This window comes from Anser anser (genome assembly GCF_964211835.1).
Source record: "Anser anser genome assembly, chromosome: 20".
In the NCBI taxonomy this organism is placed as follows: domain Eukaryota; kingdom Metazoa; phylum Chordata; class Aves; order Anseriformes; family Anatidae; genus Anser; species Anser anser.
Genome location: NC_139741.1, coordinates 5,078,774 through 5,105,709, shown reverse-complemented (window position 1 = coordinate 5,105,709; position 26,936 = coordinate 5,078,774). Strand labels below are relative to the sequence as shown.

Sequence of the window (26,936 nt, the reverse complement as noted above, 5' to 3'; positions counted from 1 at the left end):
GCGGCCTCCCCCTTCCCCTTCCCCTTCCTCCCCTCCCAACCCACCGCCTCGCTCCCCCCTTTTCCTCCCTTCCCCTCCCCACACGGCCCCGGGGCCGGCCCCACACGTGCCCGGCGGTGCCGGCGGCCCCGCGGCTCCCCCAGCCGCGCCGGCTCCAACATGGCGGACAGGAAGCGGCCCCAGCGCGGCGGAGAAGCTTCCAGCCGGGCCGGGGGAGGAGGAGGAGGACGAGGAGGAGAAGGAGGAGGACGAGGAGGAGGAAGGCCCCGCCGCCACCACCCCGCGAAGGTCACCGGCCCCGTCCCGCTCCTTCCCTCCCCCCCCCCCCCCCCCACCTCACGGCCACCCCAGCCCCAGCCCCGGACCTGTTCTCCGCTTCGGCGCCTCCTGGTGCTGCGGGTGCTTGTGGAGCGGCGGCTTGGGCTGGGCTCGGCCGTCGGGCGGCGGCAGGTAGGGGCTCTGCGGGCGGTGGTGGCTGTAGTAGTAGTAATGGTGGTGGTGGTGGTGGTGGGGAGGGGGCTGCTCCTCCATGGGGAGGGGGGTGGCTCAGCTCGCTGCCGGCGCTGCTTGGGGGGCCGGGCCGGGCCGGGCCGGGGCTTTTTTTTTTTTTTTCTCGCTGTGCTTCTTTTTTTTTTTTTTTTTCTCGAGGCCGTGCAGGCTCCGGCGGCTGGGACGCGGCTGGCGCGGGGGAGGCGGCGGAGGACTGGCAGCGCCCGCCCTGCGCTCGGCCGGCCGCGACCGCCCCCCGCCCCGCCCCGCCCCGACCGGCGGAAAGGGAAGAGCCGGGGGGAGCCCGGCCCCGCGGGCACGCTGCTGGGGGCGGCCCGGAGCGGCTCGGAGAGGCCCTGCCCTGCCTCCCCCGGGGCCTCCGGGCCGCTCGGTGCCTGCCTTCCGCGTGTGGGAAGCCGGGAGGAGGAGGAGGAGGAGGAGGAAGGCGCCCAGAGGCCCAGCTCGCAGCCCGGCTGCCCCCGGGCCGGTCCCGGCCCCTCCGCCTCAGCGCGGCTCCGCCCGCCGCGGGTCGAGCACAGGCGCGGTGCCGGGTCCCGGCTGGGCGGGGATCGGAGATCTGGGATCGGGTGGGGATCGGCCCCCAGGGCCCGGGATCGGAGCGGGGCGAGGAAGGAGGGGAAACGGGCTCCCCCACCGGCCTGCCTGCCGCCTTCCGAGGGCTGCGCTGAGGAGCTTGAGGGGGAGGCGGCCTGGAGCTTGTCGGCGTTTGCCGGGGGTTTCCCGGCGGTTCCAAGCTCGCAGGTCCCGCTGGAGTGTCCTCGGTGCGGGGCGGGCCCGCAGGGCTCGGTTCTGCTTCGGCAGCGTGTGAACGGAGCCCCCCGGATGGCAGCGGGGGGATCGGGCTGCAGGGCGGCGAGGGACCGAGGCACGGGTTCCTTAGGGGGTAGGGAGAGGGATGGGGAACAACACTGAAATGTATCGGCCGGGGTCAGAGCCCTGTGTGGGGCTGCTCAGGGTGATTAAATACCTCCGGATACTGGTGGTGTGCCCTACAGCAACCGGGGGGAGAGTGACAAAAAACAATCGTGTAATTAAAGACCTGTCATAGCCACAAAATGAATAAAGAGGCTGCATATCCTATCCTTAAAATAGGATTGCGTAGCTTCTCAGGGCTTGTCCTTGTAGCCTTAATACCAACGTATTATTTTAATAAATTAAAAAAATAATTTAATAAAGCTTCTGTCTCCAGAAAGCCCTATCAGGCTTTATCTCTGTTCTGCAGGGCATCACACAAAACACAGAGCCCTTCCTCTACGGTTTTATTTCAGCAGAATACCGTTGAAAGTTTATGCCTCCAGCACAGCTTCCCCCTCCCCATTCTTTAATATGTACAAAGTAAAACTGTTCCTAGCACAAATCCAACTTGTACATCAACACCAAGGGTTCTTTTTCAAGGTTTGAGGTGCCTGAAGTAGGAGTTCTGTGCCCAACCGGCCCTACAGTTTGCATTTCTTCCAGCACACTGCAAAGTAATTTAAGATGCAGTGAAAGCATTTAAACAATGACTGTGAACTGGAGGCTCTGCCCGCGCTCCCAGGAGTAACGGTCCTGGCAGCCGCTGACTCAGAGCGACCTCACGGCGCTTAGGAGACAACTCTCGAACCGAGGAGTCAGGCTTTAATCACAGTTGACATTTTATTGGTGGCTTGGAAGAATTTATTTTTAATATAAGGAACTGGCTTGAAGACAAGCTTCAAAAGACTCCGAAGAAAGCAAACAATTACGGACAAATCAGCTCCACGCACACAGACACCAGAAATCTAAATACAAAGGGCAGCGGGTTGTACGTACATGAAAGATGAAGCAACTCCTCTGTTTCTTAGAAGCATCGTGTTGTCAGTTTTACATTAACCATCTAAAGCTGGAAAAAAAATAAAAATAAAAATAAAAAAAAAACACAAGATAATGTAGCCTGGGGCCCACCAAGCCCCGGAACACACCTGGCAAAGGAAGCACGGGCACCCCCCACACCCCGCTTAGTACCGAGGTGCCTTTCCATACACTACAAGTTCCAGCATGCAGCGCTGCTCCGTGCCCTGACGTCTGCGTGCCCTGCTGGGACACGTAGTCCTTAGACGCTGCGCTTTCTATTAAGGGCAGACACAAATTTCTCACTGTTGGGCTATTTCATGCTCTCTTTTCAAGCTGACTTTGTTCCGAGTGACACCAAGCACTCTCCCCTCGCTAGCGCAGCGTTGCACCAGCTATATAACGCATGCTGACATTCAGCAGTTGGGTGGGATGCATTCTCTGGAGCAGTGGAAGAGGGAAAGAGGAGGCTTCCACGCTTCCTCATCTGCAGCGGTTTCCCTCCTTGCCTCTCACTGAGTTTGGCAAGTCAGCAGGGTCTCTTGCGAAGGAAAGAGGTAATTTTCCTTGGAATTCCACACCCATTGCCAAGCATTCCCACATCCAGGCACAACACTGGGCAGAGCCAGCATAATTTCTAGCTCTAACTCAGAAGGCTATTTTATAAAGCTTTGAAGTGCATGGCTTTTCAGAGAGCCTGCCATTTAAAGCTGCAAAATGAAGGCAGCAAGGAATGAATCAACTGCTACAGAGCTCATGAGAAAGTTTTCCTGGAGAGACCTGAGGTGATTTTTGAATTCATAGGAAGACGCAGTTAAGCTTAAAAGCTGCTCCAATGATTTCCTAAGAATAAATGATTTCCTCTCAGAGGCAACACTCTTTAAGAGGCTACATTTAATTTCCATTAAATGCTTAGGGTAAGTTGAAACCTTGAAACTATAAAGTTCATCCACGAAAAGAAAAACGCTGGCGTTGTAACAGTTGTAATCAGTCTGTCTCCTGTTTAAAACTCAAAACTGGGAAACATCAAGATGACTGTATGTATAGATACTGGGAAGGGCTCTTATACAAAGCACGTTCAGCTTTTTTTTTGCCATAATGTTTTCATTTCTAGCAAGGATCCAAACTTGCCAAGAGCCCTATATTCTAATACACCCCACCTAGCAAAGCAAAGGAGCAGATGCTTCGTTCCAGGTATGTTTATAATGATACCATTCAAATCAGTACAGTGTGGTCACAATTCACCAGTTGATATTTAAATGCTGAAGGAAGACTCGGATCTAGAAATAGAGGTTATTTAGGATGGATCATGGGGGTGACAGTGCTCCTTGCAGCTTCTGCTTGGCCAGGGGTACAGCTGTCCTCACCGAGCTCAGAACACTGTCATTGACAACTGCATCCAGGTAGGGGGGGCCTTTCCTTGACTCCATTTTTGTACCTCGCTGTGTACATTATTTATATACAAAGAAGGTCTCTTTAAAGACTTTACCCTCTAGACACAGTTTGACAGTAGGCTTTGGCTTTGAGGTCTTAAAAGGCAATGAAAAAAGAAGCATTTAGCCCTTAGCAGAATTGTAGGGATGGACACTGCGGACACTTATCTTTCCTATCCCTAATAATTTACACATTTCTACATAATAACACATGCTGAAGTAGATTTAAAATGAAAAAAAAAAAACCTACAACAGAACTTACAAATGCCGTAAGCACGCACTGTTAATCTCTCAAGAAAATTAAGGCAGCCCAGCACCCAAAATATCCACAGGGCATAGTTTTGTGAGACAGCAAACCTGACGTAATGGCTAGCTGCTCCCAGAAGGGAAGGTCATCCCTCCCTCTGCCTGCCCTCGCAGAAGCACTGGAGCTTCTCTGATCCTGGGTGAGGCCATCTGAGAAATTAAACAAACAGAATTCCTTAGATGAAAAAGTGTACATTTTTCTTCTGGTTAAACTTCCTGGCCTGTTTCACTGAGGAGCCAGACAAACATTAATGCCCTTAAGAGCGGGCTGCAGCTCCAGCAACTTCGGAGTTGCCTTGCACAGCCAGCCCTGCAGCAGGGATGACCCCTTCTGGGAACTGGGCAGTGGGGACACAGCTGGGGATGCAGCCACTTCAGCCAGCTAATTTTATTTTGCTCGTATTTGTGAGTCAATCCCCTCGAGCGCCCGAAGAGGGATGGTGTGACCACCCTTCAAAGTGTTTGGAGCAAGCTGTAACAGAAGGGCTTTAACCAGTGGGACTTCATTCTGGTGGCCACATCCATTGTTTAATAGGACTGGATCTGAGGAATGTCCCCTGTTGTAAACACATTGAAGCGTTCACACAGGCATGAGTAACATCTGCTGCCCATATCTGCATGAAAAATTGTTTACTAGAGTGTAATCGTATAAACTGGAGGCTGCTTCCTGGACACGTATAAAAGGAGCACAAGAGGCAGGCTAGCAGGTCGGCCTCAGCCAAGCCTCACATCATTACTTGTCCTGGATTTCAAAGAATCCTGGTTCTGGGGTTTCAGACAGTTCTGGATCTCCTCCTACTCCCTAGGATCATCACAGGGACCACAGAAATCAGCACAAGCTTCCCAAGGTGCTCCTGCAAAAACCGCCCTGCTGTCAGCAGGTTGCTCTTCTAGGACCTGAGCGCACGGGCGGCCCTGCCTGACTTCGGCTGGGGATTGTGTCAGTCACTGCTTGCGGTAGACTTTGACCTCTGGAAGACAAATGGAAAAAGCTCAATCCACAAATTCCAAGCGCTTTTTATCTTGTTATACAACACAACAGTCACAAGGGCACTAGTCATTCATATTTCATTTTCATTGCATTTGGATACCAAGCACTTATTTCGAAACAGGGACTTTTTTTTTTTTTTTAATATGCATGGGGTATACAAGCATCTGGCACCCAGAGACTTAAATACCTGTGTTTGGACTCAAGGTCTCCAACCTAAAAACGCCTGGCACTGGCAGAACACTGAATCTGGATGGGTTATTATATGAATTATTATTGCAATTGCTGTTTCATCATGTGATACAGGGCAACAGTGGTTGACTACAAGATTAGGGATTGAGAAGAGCCCTTGTCAGAAGGAAAATTAAAAAGACCAGGACCATTCACCTCTGAGGAAGTGAATCAAAAAGTCCACAGTGAAGGTATTACAGAAGACGTAGCCTAGAGATAGCAGTTTGAGAACTTTTGTTCACCTTATCTCAAATTATTGGAACACGGGAACATGAAGGGGGAAAAAACCAGCAAATTAAAAGATAAGCAGCCTTTTAAAGGCTTGCATAAAATAAAGAGAGAATTCACCGACATGCAACATTGTGAAGAGCAAGGCATTATTAGTATTCTCAAAGGATGGGCATAATTCAGCTAAAAGTAAATATTAACATCTAAAATTGAGCTTTTAGAAGGATTATTATCTATTACTCTCTCAGGCACAAGTGAGAGTCTACCCCTTATGATTTAAGAGGAGATTTCTGCCAGGTATCTAGCACCTGGAGAGCTCAAAAGAAGCGGGGGGCAGTATTTACTCATTATAAAGCCATCTACTCAGAAGACCTGATGAACTGAACACAAACAAGACAGCTGGTGGCTCTACCTAGACCGGGAGGAAAACAGGAGGCAGCAGAGAGAAGTAACGACTTGCAAGCCAAGCAATGGTCACTGCACAGCAGATGCCTGTTAGTATTTTCCACAGAGAAAGTATTTTCTTGCATCCTCTACTTAATGGATCTACGTTCCAATTTACCCAAGACAGGTATTCTGGTTACTGTGTGACAACACTGCACAAGGCATAGTTAAAGGCTACTCTCACTTCATCATCTTTTGCCCTAGTTCCTTATCTTGGAATCTGGTCCGCAGCGCCACACTTGTTCTCCGAGACAATTTCCTTTACTTCACTCCTTACCTACTTGTGAGGACTGAATTACAGGACAAGGCTACTGTACACAGCAAAGGGTTTGTGGAACAGTTTTTCTGGCACAGCTCCCCAGGTGGAGATGTGGTTCATATAGGCAAAAGTACTCCCTCAACTATCTCCTTAAAAGGCAAACTATACCATCAGAATAAATCATCTCTACTTCTTTGCTTTTTGCATGCCATCATTGCTGCAGGGTTGAGTCTGGTACATTCCAGCCTGCGTTAAGTATTCCGGCAAAACTAGTAGTTCTTTGACCAGGAAGACAAGATGCACCAGGAAGCGAAGAGTGATTTTTGTATTGTTTGTATTGTTTTCTTAAGAAATGGCTTCTTTTTGGTACTTACTAAGAGAGGAGAATGAATGAGCCATGAGTACTCACTCCGTTAACAACGGGATGGGGAACTGCATCCAGAAGTCACCTCTGGGGTGGCAAATGGCAGCTGAACAAAACAACACTGTGAGAGTTCATTTATTATATGCATGAAAAAAGATTATTATGTCCTAATGAAGCTACGGTGAGCCCTAAGTAAAATCTAAAGACCTAACAGAACTTACACATCTGGAGTTGAACCAGAATCCTAGATGTAAGACCCCCACTCTACTGGAAAGTAGCCTAGGACTTTATACACCAAGTCCAATTAGTAATATTCTTCGTTATCATCTTTAGACTGCAATAGACCTCATGTCTGCCCCAGGAAAGGATGTGAGTCAATCCTTGACTAACTGACTCTGATTCACTAAGGAACCAACATATATAAAGTCACCCTAAAGATAAAAAAATGCTAAGGTTTGCTTCACTGATAATGTATCTAATGGCTGCTGAGATTGGAGTAATAGAAGAGAGATGAGAGAGAACAGCACTACATTGCTATGGAAACCAGAATTTTCAAAATAAATACCTTTGCAGAACTGAGGTTGCAGATCTAAAATAATCCATACTGTTTTTGACATTTCCTCCCTTTACCATGAGATTCAGCCAGGCTGACCGGCCAGCCATGAGCAGCAAGCTCGCATGCACAGAGATCAGCCTGCAGTGACACAAGATCCCCCATGGCTCACGTTCCTTATTCCAGGGCAGGTCTGGGCCCTGAAGAGAAACATCAGGGTTTGGTTTGTTACCTGTACAATTTTGGGGGCCTTCCTTCCAGAGTAGACAAGCCAGTGTAAAATGAGTCTATAACCACTTGAGGGGGAAAGTGCTATTTTTATCCCAGTAAACTGGGATATAATCTTTTTTTTTCTTTTTTTTTTTTTTCTGCCAGTCTTTTTCTTAAGTGAACTGCGACAACACAATGTATTAAGCAAACCTTCTTTATGAGGTTCTGATTCCCTTACTAGGAAACTCCTTACCGTACAGATGACTCCTCTGCAATTACCATTCAGGGTACCTACCCAGTACGTGCTTCCCGTTAGTCCCATTTCAGAAATACAACCGGTAACTTCCTTGATTGCATTTGGGCAAAAGGTTGCTCATTTTAGACACATACGTACCTCCACACCTCACATACCTGGTACCATCCCACCGACTGCTGCTATAAACACGTCCAAGCTCTAGAAATGCTGACTCACAGGGCTAAGACTATGGAAAAAAAAATTAGACTTGCTAACGTGGAGCCTGGCAGGTTTCCTGCCCCTCCTTATCTGCGAGCCCCTTGCCACGACAGGCTGTAACGAAGGACCTTGTTTCCTGAGAGGAGGCAAGGAGTAGGTACTCGTTTCTTAAAGATAGCCCAGATTCCTTTCGACTCTCAGCTGCGAAGAAAACCCCCAGCGCTTACATCTGAGGAGAAATTAATGGCTTCAGGGTGGGCTCTCTTGCTTAACGCAGCATTGCCCACTTCAGTGCATTCCTGGGATGTAGTCAAATTTCGTGAAAACGCCCTGCTACATACCACAGAACGTACCCTTCGCCCATAGTCTTCGCTGGCCGGGGTTAGTTCGATTCCTGCCTTCAGCAGAGCTGAGTCAGTGCAGACAGGCAAAAATCACTATTTGCTTTGGGAGGGTTTGCCACACGTCGAGACGCAGGCGAGCGGCGCTGGGTGCAAATTGTGGTTTGGTGCAGGCATGCCAGCACAGGCGAGGACAGGGACCCAAGCTCACGCTGCACTGTGGGGACAGCGGAGAGCGGCGCGGGGAGATCCGTGCTATCTAGATGGGAGCCAGGCCGGGTGCGTTCTGCCTGCGTGAGCACGCCACTGTGCCCAAGCTAATCAGCTCTGGACTGGATCCAAGAGACAAGCTGACTGCCCACCACATCAACAGCTTGTCTTCCCCCCTGGGAAATGACCTCCTGTTTGCAAAAGGCTGAGCATTTAGGGAAACAACAAAGTTTTATGCCCACGCTATTCATGTGGCAAACGACTTCAGAAAACCTAAGCAGCGAGGAGCCTTCAGGACTGGATGGGATGGGCAGGCTGCTGAGCTGCCTCCTCCTCCCAGTACCTACGCAACTCATTTGCGAAGAAGCAGAGGCTGACGAGCCACATTTGCAAGCTGGGCAGGGCAAGCCAGGGAGCAACTCTGGCTGAAGGTAAGGAGCGGCAGGCTGTGGTGAGAGGTGTATTGCAGCGAGCGCTCGGAAATGACTGTGCTAAAGGTCTGGATAATGACCGGGTAGATGAGGTGCTTCAGCTCCCACAACGACCCAGAAACAACCTGGCAACACAAGTTCTCTCTCCACTGCTCTCTCGTCTTCCTAGGCAGGTGAAAATAAATCTTCACGGTGGAGCCCGATGCCAGCTCCTGAGGAGCTCTGTCTAGAAGGGCGAGTAAGAGTTAGGGTGAAGACCTCTGAATATCCCCTCAGCTCTTTTCTATCAGCTGGAACCTGATTTCGAGAAGTTCCTTGGCTGAGTTCATGCCCTTAGATTACACTAAAAAAAGCCAAAGTCCTTTCTGCACCTTGGGGACACCTAGTGCTGGAGTAGAAGAATGTAGAGTGCAACGCGCAGTCACTGTAGAGCTGGGTGTGCTCAAAGTGACGCTGGAAATGTCCTGATGAGCCCAGATATTGGGGCAGCAAGACAAAGGGTGATATATTTCAGTATCTGTTAGGCATGAAGCAAGAGATCACATGCTATACCAAGCGTCCACAACCTCAACTCCCAGTTCAAACTGGTTTTGATATAAAATACCACTTACCAAACCAGTGTCCCCTAACAGGTTCATCGTACCGGGCATTACTGTATGCCTTACCCCGGCCTCCCTAACTCAGAGGAGAGATTCCAAGCTGGGCAGAGGCAGCAGACCCAGCTGTGTCACTTGGCCACTGTGTGACCAAAAGCACAGCTATTGTGCCTCTCTCCCTATCACAAATGTATTTTATAATGTAGGGAGAGCAAAGAGCTCCCATAAAAACAAGGCAGCTGAAATCAGGAGCAGCCTGTTTGGCTTGCAAACGGCACCTGCTAGGAGGTGACGGCTGCACAGAGGCTTTGGAAGGAGCGAGAAGGTCCCCCCAGGACAGGTGAACTAAGAGGTTATGGAACTATTAGGTCATGCCACACACATAGCAAGTAGCTTATCATCATGAGGAAGCAGTCTTTGTTTTTAAATTAATCACTTAGAGGACTCTGGCTTCCATCTTGTGCTCCCTTTTTATTAGCTTGTTTCATTTTAAAAAGCTATAAACCTTCAAAGCCGATGCAGAGGTGGGAACACAGCTACAGAAAACTGCAACCAGACCACCACTTCTGCAGATCCACAGGGCATAAATTGAGGCCACAGCCCAAAACAGCACTGCAAAAAAAAAAAAAAAAAGCAGCCAGCACAGCCTCCCACTCCCTTTGTGTGCGCATGCTGTACCTGTATTCGATATATTAACTCCATGCTGCAAAGCCTGGGAGAAGCCCATCAGAACTGTGACGTGCCAGACCAGGCTGCCAAGCAAAGCACTCACGTGTCAGTGAAAAACATTTTACCCCTGGAGGCACGGGGACTTCTTTAATACCTAGATGGGTGGTGAATGCAGGGCACCGTGTAGCGCACTGCAAATTACAGCCACAGCAATCCTGTAGCAGGCTTTTCTGCTGTTTCTGGCTAGCTAGCAGCAGATGAGAGGGACTCTGTAAGTATCCCTCGCCAGGCCCACACTAAACACACCGTACAGGCAAAACGGTACTGTTGTAATACAATCACAAAAAATCAGGAAAAAAAATACAGAAGGGGCTTTTTTTTGCTGCTTTGGCTCACTTCAGACACCAAGAACAAACCTACCCAACATCCACCTCTTATCAGACGTTGTCCTGTTGCTGCAGTAGAGCCCTCTCCAGTGGGAGGCGTACACTCCCAGCTGAGTGGTGCTAATTCCCTGAGTTCGGAAAAGCTGCCAGCAGGCTGCTGGGGCCGCTGTGCTGAGCAGCTGCAGACAACCACTACACCTCTAGGCTGGACGGGCCTCCAGAGCAGCCAGGCAGCGCTGCCGCGATGGTTCAGATGGCTCCAGCAACTCCGAAGCAAATACCTGCTTTCAAGAATGGTTAGAGCAGAGCATAAAAATATCCTCTCGCATAAAATATGGATCGCTTGCTCCGATTTCACAGGCCTATGTGAAATTTCAAATAGATTAATGAGAAACAGTCTTGAACTGGTTAGATGAGCTTAAAAAAAAAAGTTGGGACTTCTTTCTCCAGGCCTTCTGCTTGACATTAACTAACTGGTTAGCATTCAGGATCACAGTTATATTTGTGGAAGCATCTGTACACTGCTGGCGCCAAGGTGAACTGGTCAGACACAAGTCATGACTTGTACTGAATTGATTTTATCCGTAACCTGTTCTAAGCACAGTCTGCAATCAACATGGCCTGTAGCTTCAAAATGCGCTAGATACACACACCTCGGGATGCAGAACTGCCTTTTTTATTGGCAGCTTACTGCTCTCAGACTAGTGAGAGAGAGAAAGTAACTATCATGCTTTTGCCCTGTTTATAAAGCTTACTCAAAGCAAATCCGAGGACCTGTCCTCCATCTCACATAGCTGCTGTTGCAATGACAGCGGCTCAGTGTGAAGACAGCCCTGTATGAAGGCAAGATCAGATCATAAATGCAGAACAGCTGCTTAAGCAGAACGTACGAAAAAGCAGCAAGGATGTTGCTGGGCAGAGAAAAGCATTGCAAGAGCTTACAGATAGCCTCCTTTCTCCAGAGGCACATGCGCACTGCTACCATTCAGTCGCATTTCTCTCGAGCTTCCTGGTAGCAGCAGCAGCAGGCGCGTTCCGTCACATCTGACTGGCTACAGGACTCTGTCCTCGTCTGGCAGGAATGACCCAGCCTCGATTTTTCACCGTTTTGTCACCTCCTTCCTCCCTTTCGGCACCGTAAAAATCACCAGGCACGAAACCTGCAGCACAAAGGAAATTCTAGCCCAGCCTGCTGCAGCACGCTTCCCTCCGCAGCGCAGACTGCAGGCGCGGCGAGCCTCCCGTAACCTACATTAGGTTCCCGTAACAGGTCAGATCAGGCGCCTAACTTCCAAACCTGAGACTTCTCTCCACGGCCAGACTTAGCACGCACAGCAGAGATCAAACCTCTGAGGACCACGGCGAGCAGCTCTGCTCCTTCAGTAAAATGGAGTGCTTTACAAAAGCAAGTAGCTCAGCCCCACAAAACAGCCTTTTTTGGCCCCAGAACAAATACTGAAGTCCCTCTAGAACTAAGGGCCGTCCAGCTTTCCCCCCACACAAATTGCACTGCGAGAGACACCAACTCTGACTGAACAGCTACAGCAAAGCATGCTTGATGCTGCCGTGGCCATGGGCTCTGATCTGCCGCTGGCCAGGGGTGATGCCATGGGCTGATGTGTTCGCAGTCTGAAAATGAGGTGAGGAACACGCTGCTGTTGGCCAGCTTGCCAGTCCAGTGACACATCCTGACACGGGCACTGAGACAGAAACGGGCAGCCTGCTGCCTCTTAAACATCAGGGAACTAAAACCCAAGGGAGAAGTTGGTGCATTAGCACACTATCTTGGCCAGTGCCACAGGGTGTGCCCAAGCCTTTGATCCTCTTGTCCTTCTCTTGCTGCACTCCTGGGCCCTCTCCCACTGCTCAGCACCTCTCTTTCCTCAAGGCTGCTTAGCTAATTAACTGCTGCTCTTCCCCTTGCTTTACCCAGCTCTACCTGCACGGAACAGCAGCGAGAGCTACTCCTATGTCATCACTACCTTTAAGAAAGGAGCTGACCCGCAAGCTATTTTTAGTGGCATTGTAAAGTTGTGGAGCTATTTTGGTCACATCCCCGTGCCGTAAGCTGCAGGACGCTGACAGGCTCTGTGCCTGCCTAGGGCAACGGGGCTCTGACTGCGAACAAGAACGGCGCGTGACTCCGCACTACGGCCTCCCTGCCCTTCCCGTGCTGTAAGACTCTCTACACCAAGGTTTTATTTCTAATCTTTTTAAGAAACGAGCAACACATCTTCCTGAATCCTGCGGGGGATGGCAGAGGCTCTGCGGGGCCTTCGTGGTGGTGTCCTCCAGCCTGCACTGCCTGTGGGCCTGCAGAAGGTGCTCTTCATTCTGCGGGCTCCCTCGCTCCCATTTGCTTTACTCACCGGGAGGCGAAAGGTGCAATTAGGAGCCCGCAAAGGCACCCGACGAGATTTTATCCATCTTTTGCATCAGACCTCTGCAAGAGATCAATAAACATTAGGCTGGTATCTGCTGAGAAGTTGGGGGCACGTAATTCTGTGGGGGCAGAAGGGAGACCAGAGAGGAACCACTCACGCAGCAACACGCTGTTCTGACTGCAGACAGTGCCAGGGAGCTCGGGGTACATCCAGGACACCAGGCAGGAGGTGCCTGGTCTAGACAGTTGTTTTCTCTACAGTGCCTAAGGCTTGCTTGCCAAGTTTGCTGGGGCTGTGGCAGGTGCAAAGCACAGGCAAGAACACAGGCCAAAGCAACTGGATTTAACAGAATTAAATCCCTAGATAGAAAAGGAAGCTTGAAGGATGGGAAATGTGAGGTAAATGAAGGGAGATAAAAGAGAATGCTGAACTGGTGTGTTCAGACAGGGATGGGTGAGTCAGATGTATAAAGGAGGAGCAAGTGAGTAAACGTATATACAAGTTATTAAACGGCTGTCAGCTGTCCCTCCCTAGAAAACCCCTCTTAGGACTGCGGCTGCCTTCAGCTATGGTGCGTGTCTTCCCAAGACGCTCCAGATAGATGCACGACTGTTAATACCACTGTCCCGTTCGGTGCGAGCCCGTCATGTAGTAAAGAGGAACCACAATGCCCTCAACTCAGACTTCAAAGTCCACCTTGCATTCCCCTCTCCCTGTCTTCTAGATTCTCCTCAAGAGCTCTGTTCTCTCACTAAAACCCACAGCCTGTTCCTAAGGCGAGCCACTCCTCACCCTAACCGAGGCAAGGAGCACCTGCTTTCACGAGTCAGCACAGCCCACATCTCTCCTCCGCTGCAGGATCACGCCCCGCTAACAGGGGGTCCCGTCCCAGGCAGAGTGTTGCAAACAAAGACCTGATTTATTTCACTGGCCGTTTTGGCTTGCTGGAGGAGGAGCTCCTTTAACTCACCCCTTCCCAGGGAAGCATTAAGCTGTTATGTATGCTACAGCCTTCAGGCCAGTGAAATCAGCTGGCCATTAACTAATAAGATTTTACCGCATGTAAATTAAAACTAGTTCAGTAAGGAATTGACTTTTTGGTCAATACGTGGAAAAGGTGCAGACAGAATAATAAAGTTTAATATATTGGTTTTTTTTTTTCAGGATGCAACGGAGCTGCAGCTCAGTTCAGACACAGATGTGTCCAGCAACAATATGTCAAGGCCTGTTGGATCAGAGGGCTCAGTGAAGTGTTCCGTGTCTCAGCTTCCCCCAGAGCCATGCACAAGAGTAGCAGTAAGCATTACATAGTGAAAACACTTGTGTGAGATGGAGTAACACAGTTACATGTTGCATTCTTTCCCTGCTGAGCTTCAGCAGCCTTGCTTTGGGACGCTGCACAAGCAGGATAACAAACGCAGCACGACACAGAACCAACAACCTGCACGGTGCGCCCATGTTGCTGCTAGCAGAGCTGTGCCAGGGTAGGGAGTTACCAGCTTGCCTTTCATCACCTGTCTGTGTCCTTAATGCTTCATTCATTTGCACGCAATTTAATCTCACTTTTAGAGCATTACTAGGATCATCACCTGTCTCCAACAATTATTTAATGAGGACATCATATTGCCATCTTCACAACGCAGATATTTGGCTGGTAAATATAACGAAAACGCATTTAAAATGTTGCTACACCTGTTCCATTTTCTGGCATGGAAACACCAGACATACAGTAACAAATCACAGGCGGCTCACCCCATAGACGTAGTCAGAGGTTGTCCACCAATTGTGCGACTCGGGCAAGAGCACCCAATTCGCTTCAGCTGGCAACTGCAATTGTTCCAAGTCTCCTCTAGGGAGTGCAGTCGTAAAGGAAGAAATGAAACTGCAGCACAGATGCCAGCTGGTAATCTGTGACTCAGGATATTCAGGCAGTCACAAATGGTGCCTGCCCATTTCCAACTGCACACGGGGAGCAGCAACGAGGTTTGAGCTTGAGGGAAGAACACGAGGCTCCTGGAACCCTGGGTATGCTTAATACGTGAAAGAAATATCTCCCAAGTAAACAAAAAAAGTAATCAATAACTGAATCAAGCAATAGAACTTCAAATACTGAACCAGTCAGTTAAACCAACATGCCCATGGGTGAATGCAGCATGGACAACATTGCAATGGGCTCTCCATCTCCTGCCCACAAGTAAATCATGCTGCATATCCATCAGATCATCCAGGGAAGGAATGCTCAGCCTCAAAACATCATTCAGTCCTTGGCCTCTGTGCAAAGAACAGCAAATAGATTCACTTCTAGAGCTAGCTGTGTTTTCTAGTGCATGCACATCTTGGTACTAGAAAGCGGACAGAGACATCAAGTTATTTCACTCTAGAATCACAAAGCAGCTGGGCAGGCAGCTGTAGTACCTGGCTGATCCTGGTGGTAAGGAATCACGGGTCCAAAGGCATAAGGTTGCCTATTTCTCCCCTATAAATTCCATCCATGCATCAAGTCTTAAGTTCTTCTATGCCTTCCTTAAAGAAGTACCAGAACATGAAACGAATCCTCTCAGGACACAATCTTTGCCAAGAGAATCCATGTTCCCAGTCTCAAGAAAGAAATTTAGGGACTGCAGAAATAATACTACCATCCACCTGAGGCAAAGGGTAAGAGAACAAACATACTGGTAAAAATCTGGATGGAAAGATCTGTGGAACTACATTCAGACAAGTGCCAGGGTCTATCCCACAGCACAGCAAATGACACAGTGTTTTCTGAAGTTATTCACCAGTTTGTGACAAAGCAGCTCCATGGCACTTTTGAAGTGGAAGATCCCTTAGTGTTGCCAGGACAGCACAGCTTTAGAAGCAGAGCATCTTTCTGACCTGCCATACCACAGACAATATTTTACTTTCCTAAGTAAATGCTACATAAAAGAAGCACTGCCGTCACAATAATTAGGGGGTTACACGGTGACCCACTGAAACAAAGGTCTTTCTGCAAGATTCTTGCTCTCTCACAGGGTGCCAGGCTCTGGGTTCCTTGTCAGATCCTGTGGGGAGCAGCAGCATTGAGGGGATTGGGAGGCCAAGAGGCAACAACTCTTGCCACATATGGATAAAGTACCCAGCTAGCACAGAGAACTTCGCCACAAACAGAAACCATCCACAGCAAAACAGGAACAGGAACGAATGCACGAAGGACAACGGGACCAGGGACTTCACTTTCAGCCAGATGCTCAGGTGGCAGCAGAGCTGTGGGACGATGTCAGCCTTGTGCTTTTAGAGACCGAAAGTCCCCTTTGCAGCAGGCAAGAGGATGGTAGCTTCTGCTGTGTCTGTTACTAGATGTGGGTTCTGCAATCCAAATGCCAGCAGCTGGCTCCGTGTAGACTGAGGAGCATTGCTAGTATCTGCTGGTGTGTAACGGCCCCTGGGAAGGAGGCAGAGACACCGAGCACAAGCTCCATGTTTACTCAGCAAGCACCAGCTGAAGAGAACCATCTGATTTCTAAACTTCTGCTGCCTCCCACTTTTTGTCTCATCGCTGCACTACCTATCTAAGCTACAAGCATAGGGTGCCACAAGCTAATTCACTCACATTCTCCCTTTATTATACGCCCTCTTGCTATTTTCTCACCTGTCTCCTCAACCAGCCCGCTGGAAACCCTGTGTACTGACAGAAAAAAAATGAGGAGTCAGGAGAAGCCACAGCAAATAAAAAGGAACCATCAGCTCTCCCTTACCCTTGCAAATAAAGGAGCATCTCCTCCCTGTCCCATCTACCCCTACATTTCCCCATCAGCACTAGTTTCTATTGCTGCCTTGAATAGTTACAGGTGCTTTTTAATAGAGGCAAAGGAAAGGCAGCCTTCGCATTTAAAGATCCTCAGGAACATGCAAGGTTTTTAATGGCAATTTCTGGTGAGGGCACATCTGATTTCTAAGGAGAATGTTCATGATGTATGCACTGCCACAGTCTCTCCACCTATTTAGGATTCCCACACTGGATTACAACCTACCTTCACATATAAGATGTTGAAGCTTTCAATGAGGTCACACCAGACACTGACAAGCACTGATGGGTGAGTCATGCTGCAGTAGCCAGAGATACTAGCAACAGATTTGTTAATCTGTATGCAGTCTAACCCTTTTTCTGGTCTAGAATCTTATTCAAGAGTGAAACACGGTACCTCAGAGATGAGTGAATGCAGAATTGTTGAGGCACAGGGCCGTATTTTTGCAACTGTTTTACAGATGATGAGGAGAGGAGAATCAGTTCCTAGGAGTACGTTTACAGCAACACCTAATGTGTTGTTTTACTTGTAAAATATTAGATCAAGGTCCAGATCGGGTCAATGGGGGAGCCATTCATTGCAGTTCACTGGAAAAACAGGCATGCTAATTAGGAATGTAAGGGTTCTCCTGGGAAAGCTCCACACACACTTGCTCCAGCAGTTTAAATCATCACCTCCAGCAAGCTGCTCTTCTGGAGGATACTGCCCTGTACCAGGGTCAGCAGGTGTAACGGCATGCCTGTACACCAGCCACTCCAGCACAAAGCCCGGAGTAGGATTTGGATAGGATTTGCCCTAACATAAAGGGCAAAGTAAATCTAGAAGACATTGTGGAGAGGGAGAAGAAAGAAAGAACGTGGTGCTATGGTCTCACTACTATGACGCTAACTTAAAACTTCCCTCCTAAAGGAAATAGTTGTTAAACACTTCTCTTCAGAGGACAGTGTGAGCAGCAGCTGCCAGTGGGACAACTAACACAAGATGTCTTCTTACAGGGAAAGACAACCACTTGTAGATTGCGTAACTATAATGAGTTTCTTCCTAGTTTCACATTATTAGTCACCTTTCACCCTTCTCTGCCAAAGGCCTCTTCATATCCATCCAAACCAGAAACAGGACAGAATCTCTTCCTGTGCTGCTGCTTTCAATCACTCTTCAAGGTCAAGGCCTCCATAGTAGTGAGGCTTATGGCCCATCCCAGCCATCTTGAAATAACTCCGGAGTAACACCCCCTCCAGCCTTACTGTTGGGAAAGGACCTGAACAGACTCTTCTTATGCCCTTTTTTTTTTTTTCCTAAGACCATAAAAAAGTCTTAAAAGCCAAATCAAAATGTTTTGGTCCGAAAAGTGAGACAGGAATATTATTACCTTCAGCTGTGTTTAAGACATGCCCCAAAACCCTACTTATCTTTAAGCATCTGATCAGATTTATCCAAGTGCAACACATCTCGTGGGCTCTGTCAATCACAGTAAAGCTGTACTGGCATTCTGGAAGTACCTCCTAGCACGAGTGTTTCAAAACAGGGCAATTATAGATGCCTACCAACACAGCACACAGGTGCATGATACAGAGAAGCACAAGCACATCAGTGCTTCTCAGATGAAGCTGCAAGGCCTCACCCTGTTCCTGCTAAAAAGATGTGGACACAACCAACAATGCTGGAACATCAGCTGGCTACAGAAAACGAATGCGTGCCTTTAAATCGGGGCAATTCTCACTTCTTACTATGGGGGCACTGTGTGGAACAGGCCAAAGTGACCAAACTTGATGTTATTTGGGCAAATCAAATCCTCTTGCTACTCAATTAACTTCCAGAAAAGCTGTCTCCCAGTTTTAGCCCAGAGAAAGAGTCCTGATCACATTTTTTCAAGTCCTGAAACTAAACCATTGCAAAGATCCATCAAGAACCCTTCTCCAACAGAAGACATGCCTACCTAGAGTTTCTTGGTAACCTGACACAGGTACAAATGACATACTGGCAGTTATTTGTAGTTGCCCAGCTTGCCAATTGCTGAGGAAGGAAGAGCTGCTGAGTCACACTGCAAGCCACTTTTCCACTTTTGCCTGGTTGCCCAGAGGGCAGAGTGGGACAGTCAGAAGGCTGAGATTCTGTTTATGCCTCTGACATTGATTTCCCATGTGGCAGTAGTAAGTACTTGTGCCTCTGTTTCCCCACTTCTTAATGGACACCTCAACTCCCTCGACCCATGGGACAGGGATAAGTGCACAGCAAAGAACAATTCTGTTTGTCTAACAGAAAGCAGGAGAAGAGTGAAGTAGTATTGTTTTCGTGTAATACAAACGTGGTTATGTAACAGTGTCAGTATTGCTTCATTTTTGTCATTATGGCATAACAAACTGTCAGAAGGATACTGCTCGACACGGTATCTTCATCCCAGTGAATGTACTGAGCTATTTAACCTGGTGATACAAAACCGGATCGTAACAGTCTCAAGACTACCTCGTTTATTTTGACCAACCTTACTCCAGAACATGTTTTTCCTGTATAACCTCGTAACCCATAATAATGGCCTAAACTACACTATAGGAATGATGTCATGTTTCATGAGCTAGTAAAAGCAAAACAATTCCTCACTTGTGCATTTCGTAACGAGTAACACACTAAAACACACAACCGCTTATCTTTACAAGCAGAGAACAAGGTGAAAGTTGGTTTCTAAATCAGCGTATAATAGATTTGTAATAGCTTTATGAAAGAATCTAAAAAAAATTGGCTCAATTACATTCACTTATTTGACAAGTTTCCTACAACAGAAGCAGTGACAAATGCAGTTCGTAACCACAATTATAATTAATAACTAAATTGAATTAATTCAGGTTCCATGGTTTATTCTGAAAATTATATTTGTTTGCTTAAAAAAAAGGTCAGACTAAAGCAGCGTGTGGACTGAAGACTAAGGAAGGTATGCCTGTGATTACAGCGGCTGAAACTGCCCTAATCACACTCTTATCGTTCCTTATCTACTGATAGTATTTATATAGCAATGATTACTGAAGTAGGCCCCATCACTCCACTGAGTTACTTCTGCACCAGCACCTTCGTGTTGTAAGAAGTTTATACTGCTAGAGGTGTTGTCATTCTGCTGAGACAGAAAGCCAAGCTTCTCATCACTTAAAGTCATTAAAAAAATAAACTATGACACTTCTGAAGAAGTAGGGGTGTTAACCCCAATGTCCTGGCCAAATTCCCAGCTTGAGTAATTACAATGTGCCTTGAATAAATTCTTGCCACAGCTTCCGTTGGACATAGCATTGTTCTCTGCTTCCTCTCCTACAGTATTATGTAGTGCTGATGCATGCTCTTAAAGGTCCTGTCTACAGGGGAACGTCGTAAGGGTCTACCCCCAGCCCAGCTCCGCAGCAGAACGCTGGGAACACCACACTGAAACCAGTTCTGCCTGTCAGCTGAACCGTTAGGCAATTTGTAATTTTTATTTATTGATGTTCTGGCACCTCCTTCAGATGGAATTAACTTTGTGTATTGCCATCTGATAGATGAACTGGTGCAAATCCCAGATGCAGACATATATGAAATTGTTTAGTTTTTCTTTAAATGAGCTAGATTTGCATTAATACGCTAGCAAGCTAAGCTAAAGCAATTTAAGCTTTCTAGAAGCCTACTATGGTCAGCAGGAAAGGCAACAAAATCATACCTAATACAACAGGCCTAGAAAACCATGTTAAATATGTCTAGTTCAGCTAGCAACAATAAACATTGTAATTTTTATAGCGCCTGTTCCTTAACAATTTCAGTCGACTTTTTCTAAACGGGTGGTCCACAGCTGATACTGTTTACTTTTAAAGCAGTCACTGAAGACTTATCAAATGCATATCTAGCATTTTAAATAAACTACTTGACAATTAATAGTGAAGCATTACTCATGTTTTTCAGCAGCCACCATTAGACTCTACAGCTTTTTACCTAGAGATATTATCTTTTTATGTGTGTAATACAAAGAGCTGAGGCCTAGACTCTCTGCTGGTGTTTTGCTGGGTTAGCTCTACGTACCTCACTAACTGAAGCTTTTATTCTCACATAATTCATGAGCTTTAAGGGCAACTTGTCTGCAGGAAGAAGTACAAGACCAAGATTTGGAAGAACCTGATCCTTAATTCCATCTTATGACCCCACAGGCAGGCAGATAGCTCCCTCTTACTGCTCCATTTACTTCTCCCATCTGCAAAAAGTAAACGATACCCACTAATGTGACAAAACAAGTACAAGAAAAAAAATATTTATAGGCCATGCTGAACAGATTTGTGTTAAATACTATTGCTCCAACATTTGCAAATACAAATATTTACCTTTCCTCGTAGGCCCTTCATTTCCCTAGAAGCATGTATCCAAAACCATATTATTTTTAAAAGACAGAAACTGTAGTTCCAGAAAGTGGATGGTTTTATTTTTGTGCCATTACAAAAATGCCTTTTAACTTGTCAAACGATACGCTACAAATATCTTTGGCAGATGAATGAAACCAAGTTTCCTGTCATAGCTGCCAACTTCAAGGTTGAGATAATCAGATAAACCTTTAGTTTGCCTTTCCCAATACTTACAACAACATATGTTTGAAGTGATCCACATTTGTCTTACTTTTCCTACTGGGATTTGAAAAGGCAAAGTATCAGACCACTATGTGACACGTTTGCAAAACACTAGATGTGGTCCACGACTATTACAGTCAACCTCTGTTCTCAACATTCCTTAGGTTTCCTCTACCCCAGGTTAAATAATCCCCAGTAGTTCTGTCTGCTTGTTTAGAAGTAAATGTGAAGTTTAGATAAATAGTCTCCAGTACCATCTTCAACATCTGCTGGATACAAAGCCTTCTTACGGTACAAAATCTCTATTTATAGGAAAACAGGAACGAAGTTTGCTTGATTTTAGTGGTATCAGTAATATAGGGGCTTACAGAATTGTACTATTTTATACTGGGGACACCTCAGAACTCTTAGTGTTTGCAGGGCACCTTATAACCTGAGAACATTTACTTCGTATATAATCCTGAATTTAAGGGTGAAAGCAACACCTGCAAGAACACCTCTTCCAAGCTTTGTCCCTTATGTAATTATCAATTTATTATCAGGACATCAGTATAAATTGTTATTTTGATGATTCCTTGCCCCCATACTTCTGAAAGGGAAAGCAACTATAAACACAAGGGCGACTGACCTCAGTGATTTCCTCTGTTCAGACAGGAGCACAATGCACTTAAACACCATGACAAGGAGACTTGAATTGTTTAGAATTCCTCCAGCTGTAATCTATGGTAAAAACAAATAAACAAATATGTGACTACAAGACACGATAATTAATCCCTGCACGAAGCCAACTGTTATCTCTAGCTCGTAGACGGAGATACCAAAGCACACAGAGGTTCAACAACCTACCAAGTTCAAAACCCACCGCTGAGAGCCAAGACTACCGCTCAGGAGGCCATGTGCTCGCTCTGTGAGATATTTTTTCCCCTCTTCTGGCCCTAAGCCAGAGACAGTTGGGGCAGGCGGCCTGAAACACGCCAGTGTGGTCAGGCCAGGGGCACTGCAGACCCCTGTACCAGCAGACCCTCAGGGTTACTGTTCGTGGCTGAACTGCTCCGGGGCAGCCCTGTTGGGTCTCACACTTCTTCTTCATCCCCTCACCTGCTCCTAATCCCCACCTTCCCCATCCCCAAGCCCTCGTTTTCTCCACACCTCCCCAGGGCCCCCGTGGGCGCTTCCTCAACCCCTTCCTCAGTTTCCCCTTCACTCCTGCAGCCCCACAATGCTGTTACGCCCTCAGCTCCCCTAACCTGAAGCAGAACCCTCTCATCCTCCCCTCAAGCCCCCTCATTTCCCTCCCACCCCTCAAGCCCCCCCAGAGCCTTTGCCCACCCTCCCACCCCTCACCTCCCTCCTCTTCCTCAGCCACCCCCTCACCACCAGCGCCCCTCGCGGCCTCTCCTCACACACCCGCCCCCCCCCCCCCGGGCCCCATCTCCCCCCCCCACAAACCGCCCCCCTCGCCCCGTCACAACTGCCCCCGGCCCCGCCTCGCCTCCCTCCTCGCCCCCTTCCTTCCCTCCCTCCCACAGAAGGGGGGGACGAAGAAGAAGGAGGAGGAGGAGGAGGAGGAGGGCGGCGAAGTCTCGCGAGAGGGGCGGGCGGGGGCCGCTGGCTGCGGGCAGCGCGGAGCAGCAGCGGCGGCGAAGGAGCAGCCGGAGCCCGGGCGGCGCTGAGGGGAGGCGGCAGGCGGGGCGGGCGGCCATCGCGGCCCGGCCCGGCCGAGGGAACCCCGCTCCGCCGCGGGCGGGCAGGCACGGCCGGAGCCGCCCGCCCGCCCTCCCTCCCACACGCCGTGAGGCCTGGCCGCGGCTCGGCGAGCGGGGCCCTGGTGGTGGTGGCGGTGGAGAAGGAGGAGGAGGAGGCGGCGGTGGTGGTGGTGCTGCTGCCGGTGGTGGCGGCTCGGCGCCCCGCCGCGCCCGCCCTGCCATCTTAGGTGCCGTGCCCCGCCGCCTTTGTGCCCGCCGCGCCCGGGCACCCGGGGGGGGCCGGGCCCGACGCCCCTCCGGGGGCGCCTCCCCCCGCGGGGCCGCCGCCCCTTGCCCCGCTCCTCCTCCTTCTCCTTCTTCTCCTCCTCCTCCTCCTCCTCCTCCTCCTCCTCCTCCGCGGGGGGCCGACCGGCGCTCCCAGCCCGGCTGCGGCGGAGGGTAAGGCGGGCATCGCCGCGGGGGGCTCGGCCGGGGCGGCTCGGGGGGCACCCGGGGAGGAGGAGGAGGAGGAAGAGGAAGGAGATGGCGGAGGGGGGGTGGGGGGTGCGAATAGAGATGGAGGGGAGAGGCGAGGCGGAGGGGGGTGGGGTGGAGGGGAAGGCGGTGGGGCCGGCGCCTCCCCCGCCGCGCTCTGCGGCACTGCCGCAGGACCCGGGGCCGCTTCCCCGGCCTCCGGGCTCCGGGGCTCGGCGCTCGGGGCGGCGGTGGCGGCGGGGAGGGAGCGGTAATGGCGCTGCCCGCCGAGGGGCGGCCGCCGCCGGGGTGTTCCCCGCGCCCCGCCGCTGTCACGGCCGGCTGAGGCCTAAGGGCTGCGGCCCGGCCCCCCCGGGGAGGGGAAGGGAACGAAGCCGGAGGGGGGGGGGGGGGTCCCGATGGGCCCCGCTCGGTACGCGGTAACCACCCCCCCCCCCCCGGTGTTCCCGCAGATATTACCGTGGATCCTTTTTTTTTTATATATATATATATATATTATTTTTTTATTTTTAAATTTTTCCAGAGCTCTTTTTCCCTACCCCCTCGCTCCTCCCCGAGCGGTGAGTTTTCGGTGTAAATACCATTTTGTGCGGCGCTGGGGTGGGATTGGGAGGAAAGTGACCTATTTTGAAGGCCTTTTTATTGCTTCCCCTCCGACAGGCATGTGTCGGCTGATTCCGTTAGCCAAATAGCGTTTCCCAACCATTTTAATTTGCCAGATTAAAATATCTCGCCGAGGCTAGGCTCCTGCAACTCGCGTGTGGGTATGCCTTTAGAAATCTCGCTCAGTCGCCTTTGCTGCAAGCATCTCGGGAGCCTCGGAGTTCACCTTTGTCACTGTGGGAGCCAAAAAAAAAAAAATATATAAAAGAGAGAGATGCCTGGCTGCCTGTAACGTGCAGTTGTACCATTGTGCTGGGCGCGGTAGGAGAAACGAGGGGGGGGGGGGGAAGGAAAAAAAAAAACCAAGGATTAAAATGGTTGTTGTCAAACGTAAGATCTTTACGTGTCTCGGGAAGAAAACGACAGAACGGCGTTAGCCTCGAGGACTTTCATTTATTTTGTGAGGAAAAACGCTCGGTGTTGATCGTGCTCGCCTCTCCTGCCTGTCATGGTGTGGAGTGTTTCGCTGGGTAGCTTTCTGGTGGCTGAGGCGGTTAAATAGCAGTTGCGTTAACTAGTTGAACAAATCGTGTCCTTCACCTTTGCCTGTCGCGTTTGGAGAGCCCTTACGGCAGTGTGTCCGTGCATGGCGAGGACAGATTAATAAGATGGTACCTAAAGGTTTGGCTGCTATTGATTCCTTACTATTAATGCTATTTATAGAGCGTGTGACATGGCTCTTGTTTTATGTATTTGGATAGAGGTTATCGGCTTGGAATGCTTCAAATGAGATGTTCCCAAAATACCACCCCTAATGCTTCATATATTGTTGAATGGTATAGCTCAGATCCCCAGAGTCTGAAAAATAGCTTTGGTGGACAGCACGTCATAATAGTGCAAATATTGTGGAAAACCGTGGTATATTTTGACACTGGTGAAGGCTTGTTTTCACTTTTCAGGATTACAGAACACCAACTTTTGTTGCAATAAATGCAATTTTAGATACGTGATCCTTGAAACGACTCCGAGTCTACATTTTTGTTTCTATTGCCCCTGCTCCTAGTGAGCGCGTCGTAGTTTCTGCTACTTGTGTCCAAGGACAAACCTAATCAACGACTGGTTCGAGCCTTCACGTTAGGTTCTCCACAACATTGGCCTAGTTCTGGCTGGTGCCTTTGCCATTTTTAGGACTCCTCTTCCTTTTATCTGTTGACTCAAATACATTGATAAACTTGAACCTCCATTTATCCTTTGAACTTGAGAGAATGTTTTTCTCCTCTGTTAAGAATATCTCACTGAAGAGAAAGGGGTTCTGGCAGAACAGCTTAAATTAAATTTAATCTTGTTAAAAACTGTCTGAAGTAAAAACTCCTTGGGTAGTTTGATTTTTTTTAATTTTTTTATTTCTTTAACTAGGCTGAAATTAAGTGCTGCATGTAGAGGAGCAGATGTTGGAGTCAAAATTATGTACAGATAAGGTGACTTAGGCCTCAAGTTAGACTACTGGAAAAAGTTATCTGTCATGTCCTTCCATTGAATTCTGCTGAAAGCTAAGTTGGAGAATTTTAAATCTTTACTTCCATCTAAATAACATTTCCATTTGTGCAGCTTTCATCTGTGCCTTATCCATTATAATTCATCAGGTTTTGTCACTAGAGTAAGGTATTTTTAATGTGTTGTAAGGTAGCCCCAGTTTTTACGCTTGGTGAAATGTATCAGAAGAGAAGCAAATATCACACCAATAATTACATCTTCAGATGTATCCTAGTAGTGAATTTCCTGTAATGGGGATGTTTTGTGGAGAACAATAGGTATGGCAAAGGATTCAGAGATTTGTTTTAAAGATGTCGTAGGTAGCTGACTCCGCAGCAGAGTTCCCCCTGGACGCAACCTGTGCGTTCCCACCCGTTACCCCAGGTGGTTCCCAGGTACTTCGTCTTCGTGCTAGTTCTTTTCCAGCAAAGAAAGACTGGATGTGCTGCTTCTGTTTGCTCTGTCTCCTGTCTCTTTTGCAAGGATATGCTTCTCTAACTTTGTAGAGATTACAGAATGTTTGCAAAATATTCCTCATATACGTTTATTGGACAGTATACGTGTTTGTCAAATAAGGAAATATTTAGGGTTGATCTGGGCCTCTGTGATCCAGAAGCGGTAAAGAAGCTGTGATAAATATCTCTTCTCCTATTCCACTCTCAATGTATTTTGGAGAACGCTTGCATAATTAATAAGATCCTATCTTAGAAGAATTTTCTCTTCGTATTAAAATCCCTTTAACTACGTAACATTACGTTGAAGCGCACACCAGAAACTCTGAGGACCTCTGGCTGCTGGTGTTAGCAGTGGTGACCCCGGCTCATGTCTTCTGAACCACGATGGTGGTGGCCATTGTGTGTTCCCTGCCCAAGTACGCTGTGGAGTCTGAAGGTTTTTTCGTTGTATTTCCTTACACAAACCTGGACAAAGGGGAGAGCTTTAGCTCTGGACCAGAGTCATGCCTGCGTTAGACAGTGTGCTGCGCCTGGCAGCAGGGTCGAGCTGTGGATAACGTAGGTGCCCTCCCTCAGTCAACCAGGTCTGAGACATTTGTTGTACTGATATGGAAAGGAGTATTTCGTGCCCTATGAGGTTGTTGGCCATCCTTCCTTTTATAACTCATGAGCATGTCCTACTCCTCTCCACAAAATGCTCGTTCTTGGCCGAATGGTGCAGAACGAATCCCCCGTCTGTGCCGTCCTGCGCTCTCCGGTGAGTTCCTGAAACGCTAAAAGCCGGTTTAGTTGTGTGGTGCCATCTCCCACCTGCTTTTCCGCGAGTGTCACGCCAGCGACTCTGCTCTTTGTCTGATCCTGAGCTGAGCCCCTTCAGCCGCACCAGCAGAAGGCTGACCTTGGGAGAAATCCGAATGGTTTGGTGCTGGCTTGGTGAGCTGGGCCGGCTCAGCGCGCTGCCGGTGAGCGCGGGGACAACTGCGGGCGCTGGGCTGCACGAGAGCCA

The 26,936-nt window shown here is 48.8% G+C and overlaps 2 protein-coding genes across 7 annotated transcripts in view; one reads left to right on the top strand and one right to left on the bottom strand.

Moving 5' to 3' along the window:
* NUFIP2 (nuclear FMR1 interacting protein 2) overlaps window positions 1-22,438 on the bottom strand; it is a 55,959-nt gene extending 33,521 nt beyond the window's left edge. For 2 of the 5 annotated variants that reach the window (XM_083806019.1, XM_083806018.1), the window contains exon 1: window positions 366-6,603. In XM_083806019.1, coding sequence (XP_083662145.1) covers window positions 366-531 — 166 coding nt within the window. In that variant the 5' untranslated portion in view covers window positions 532-6,603. Of the gene's footprint in view, window positions 1-365; window positions 6,604-20,623; window positions 20,793-21,787 lie in introns of those variants that run through there. The other 3 variants (XM_083806016.1, XM_083806015.1, XM_083806017.1) reach the window with 3 other exon arrangements.
* Window positions 22,439-22,704: 266 nt separating this feature from the next.
* The window catches only part of TAOK1 (TAO kinase 1), a 71,967-nt gene continuing 67,735 nt past the window's right edge, over window positions 22,705-26,936 (top strand). The window contains exon 1 of one of the 2 annotated variants that reach the window (XM_083806475.1): window positions 22,705-23,303. The gene's annotated coding sequence lies outside the window, so the exon portion shown is untranslated. Of the gene's footprint in view, window positions 23,304-23,880; window positions 23,900-26,936 lie in introns of those variants that run through there. The other variant, XM_083806479.1, reaches the window with a different exon arrangement.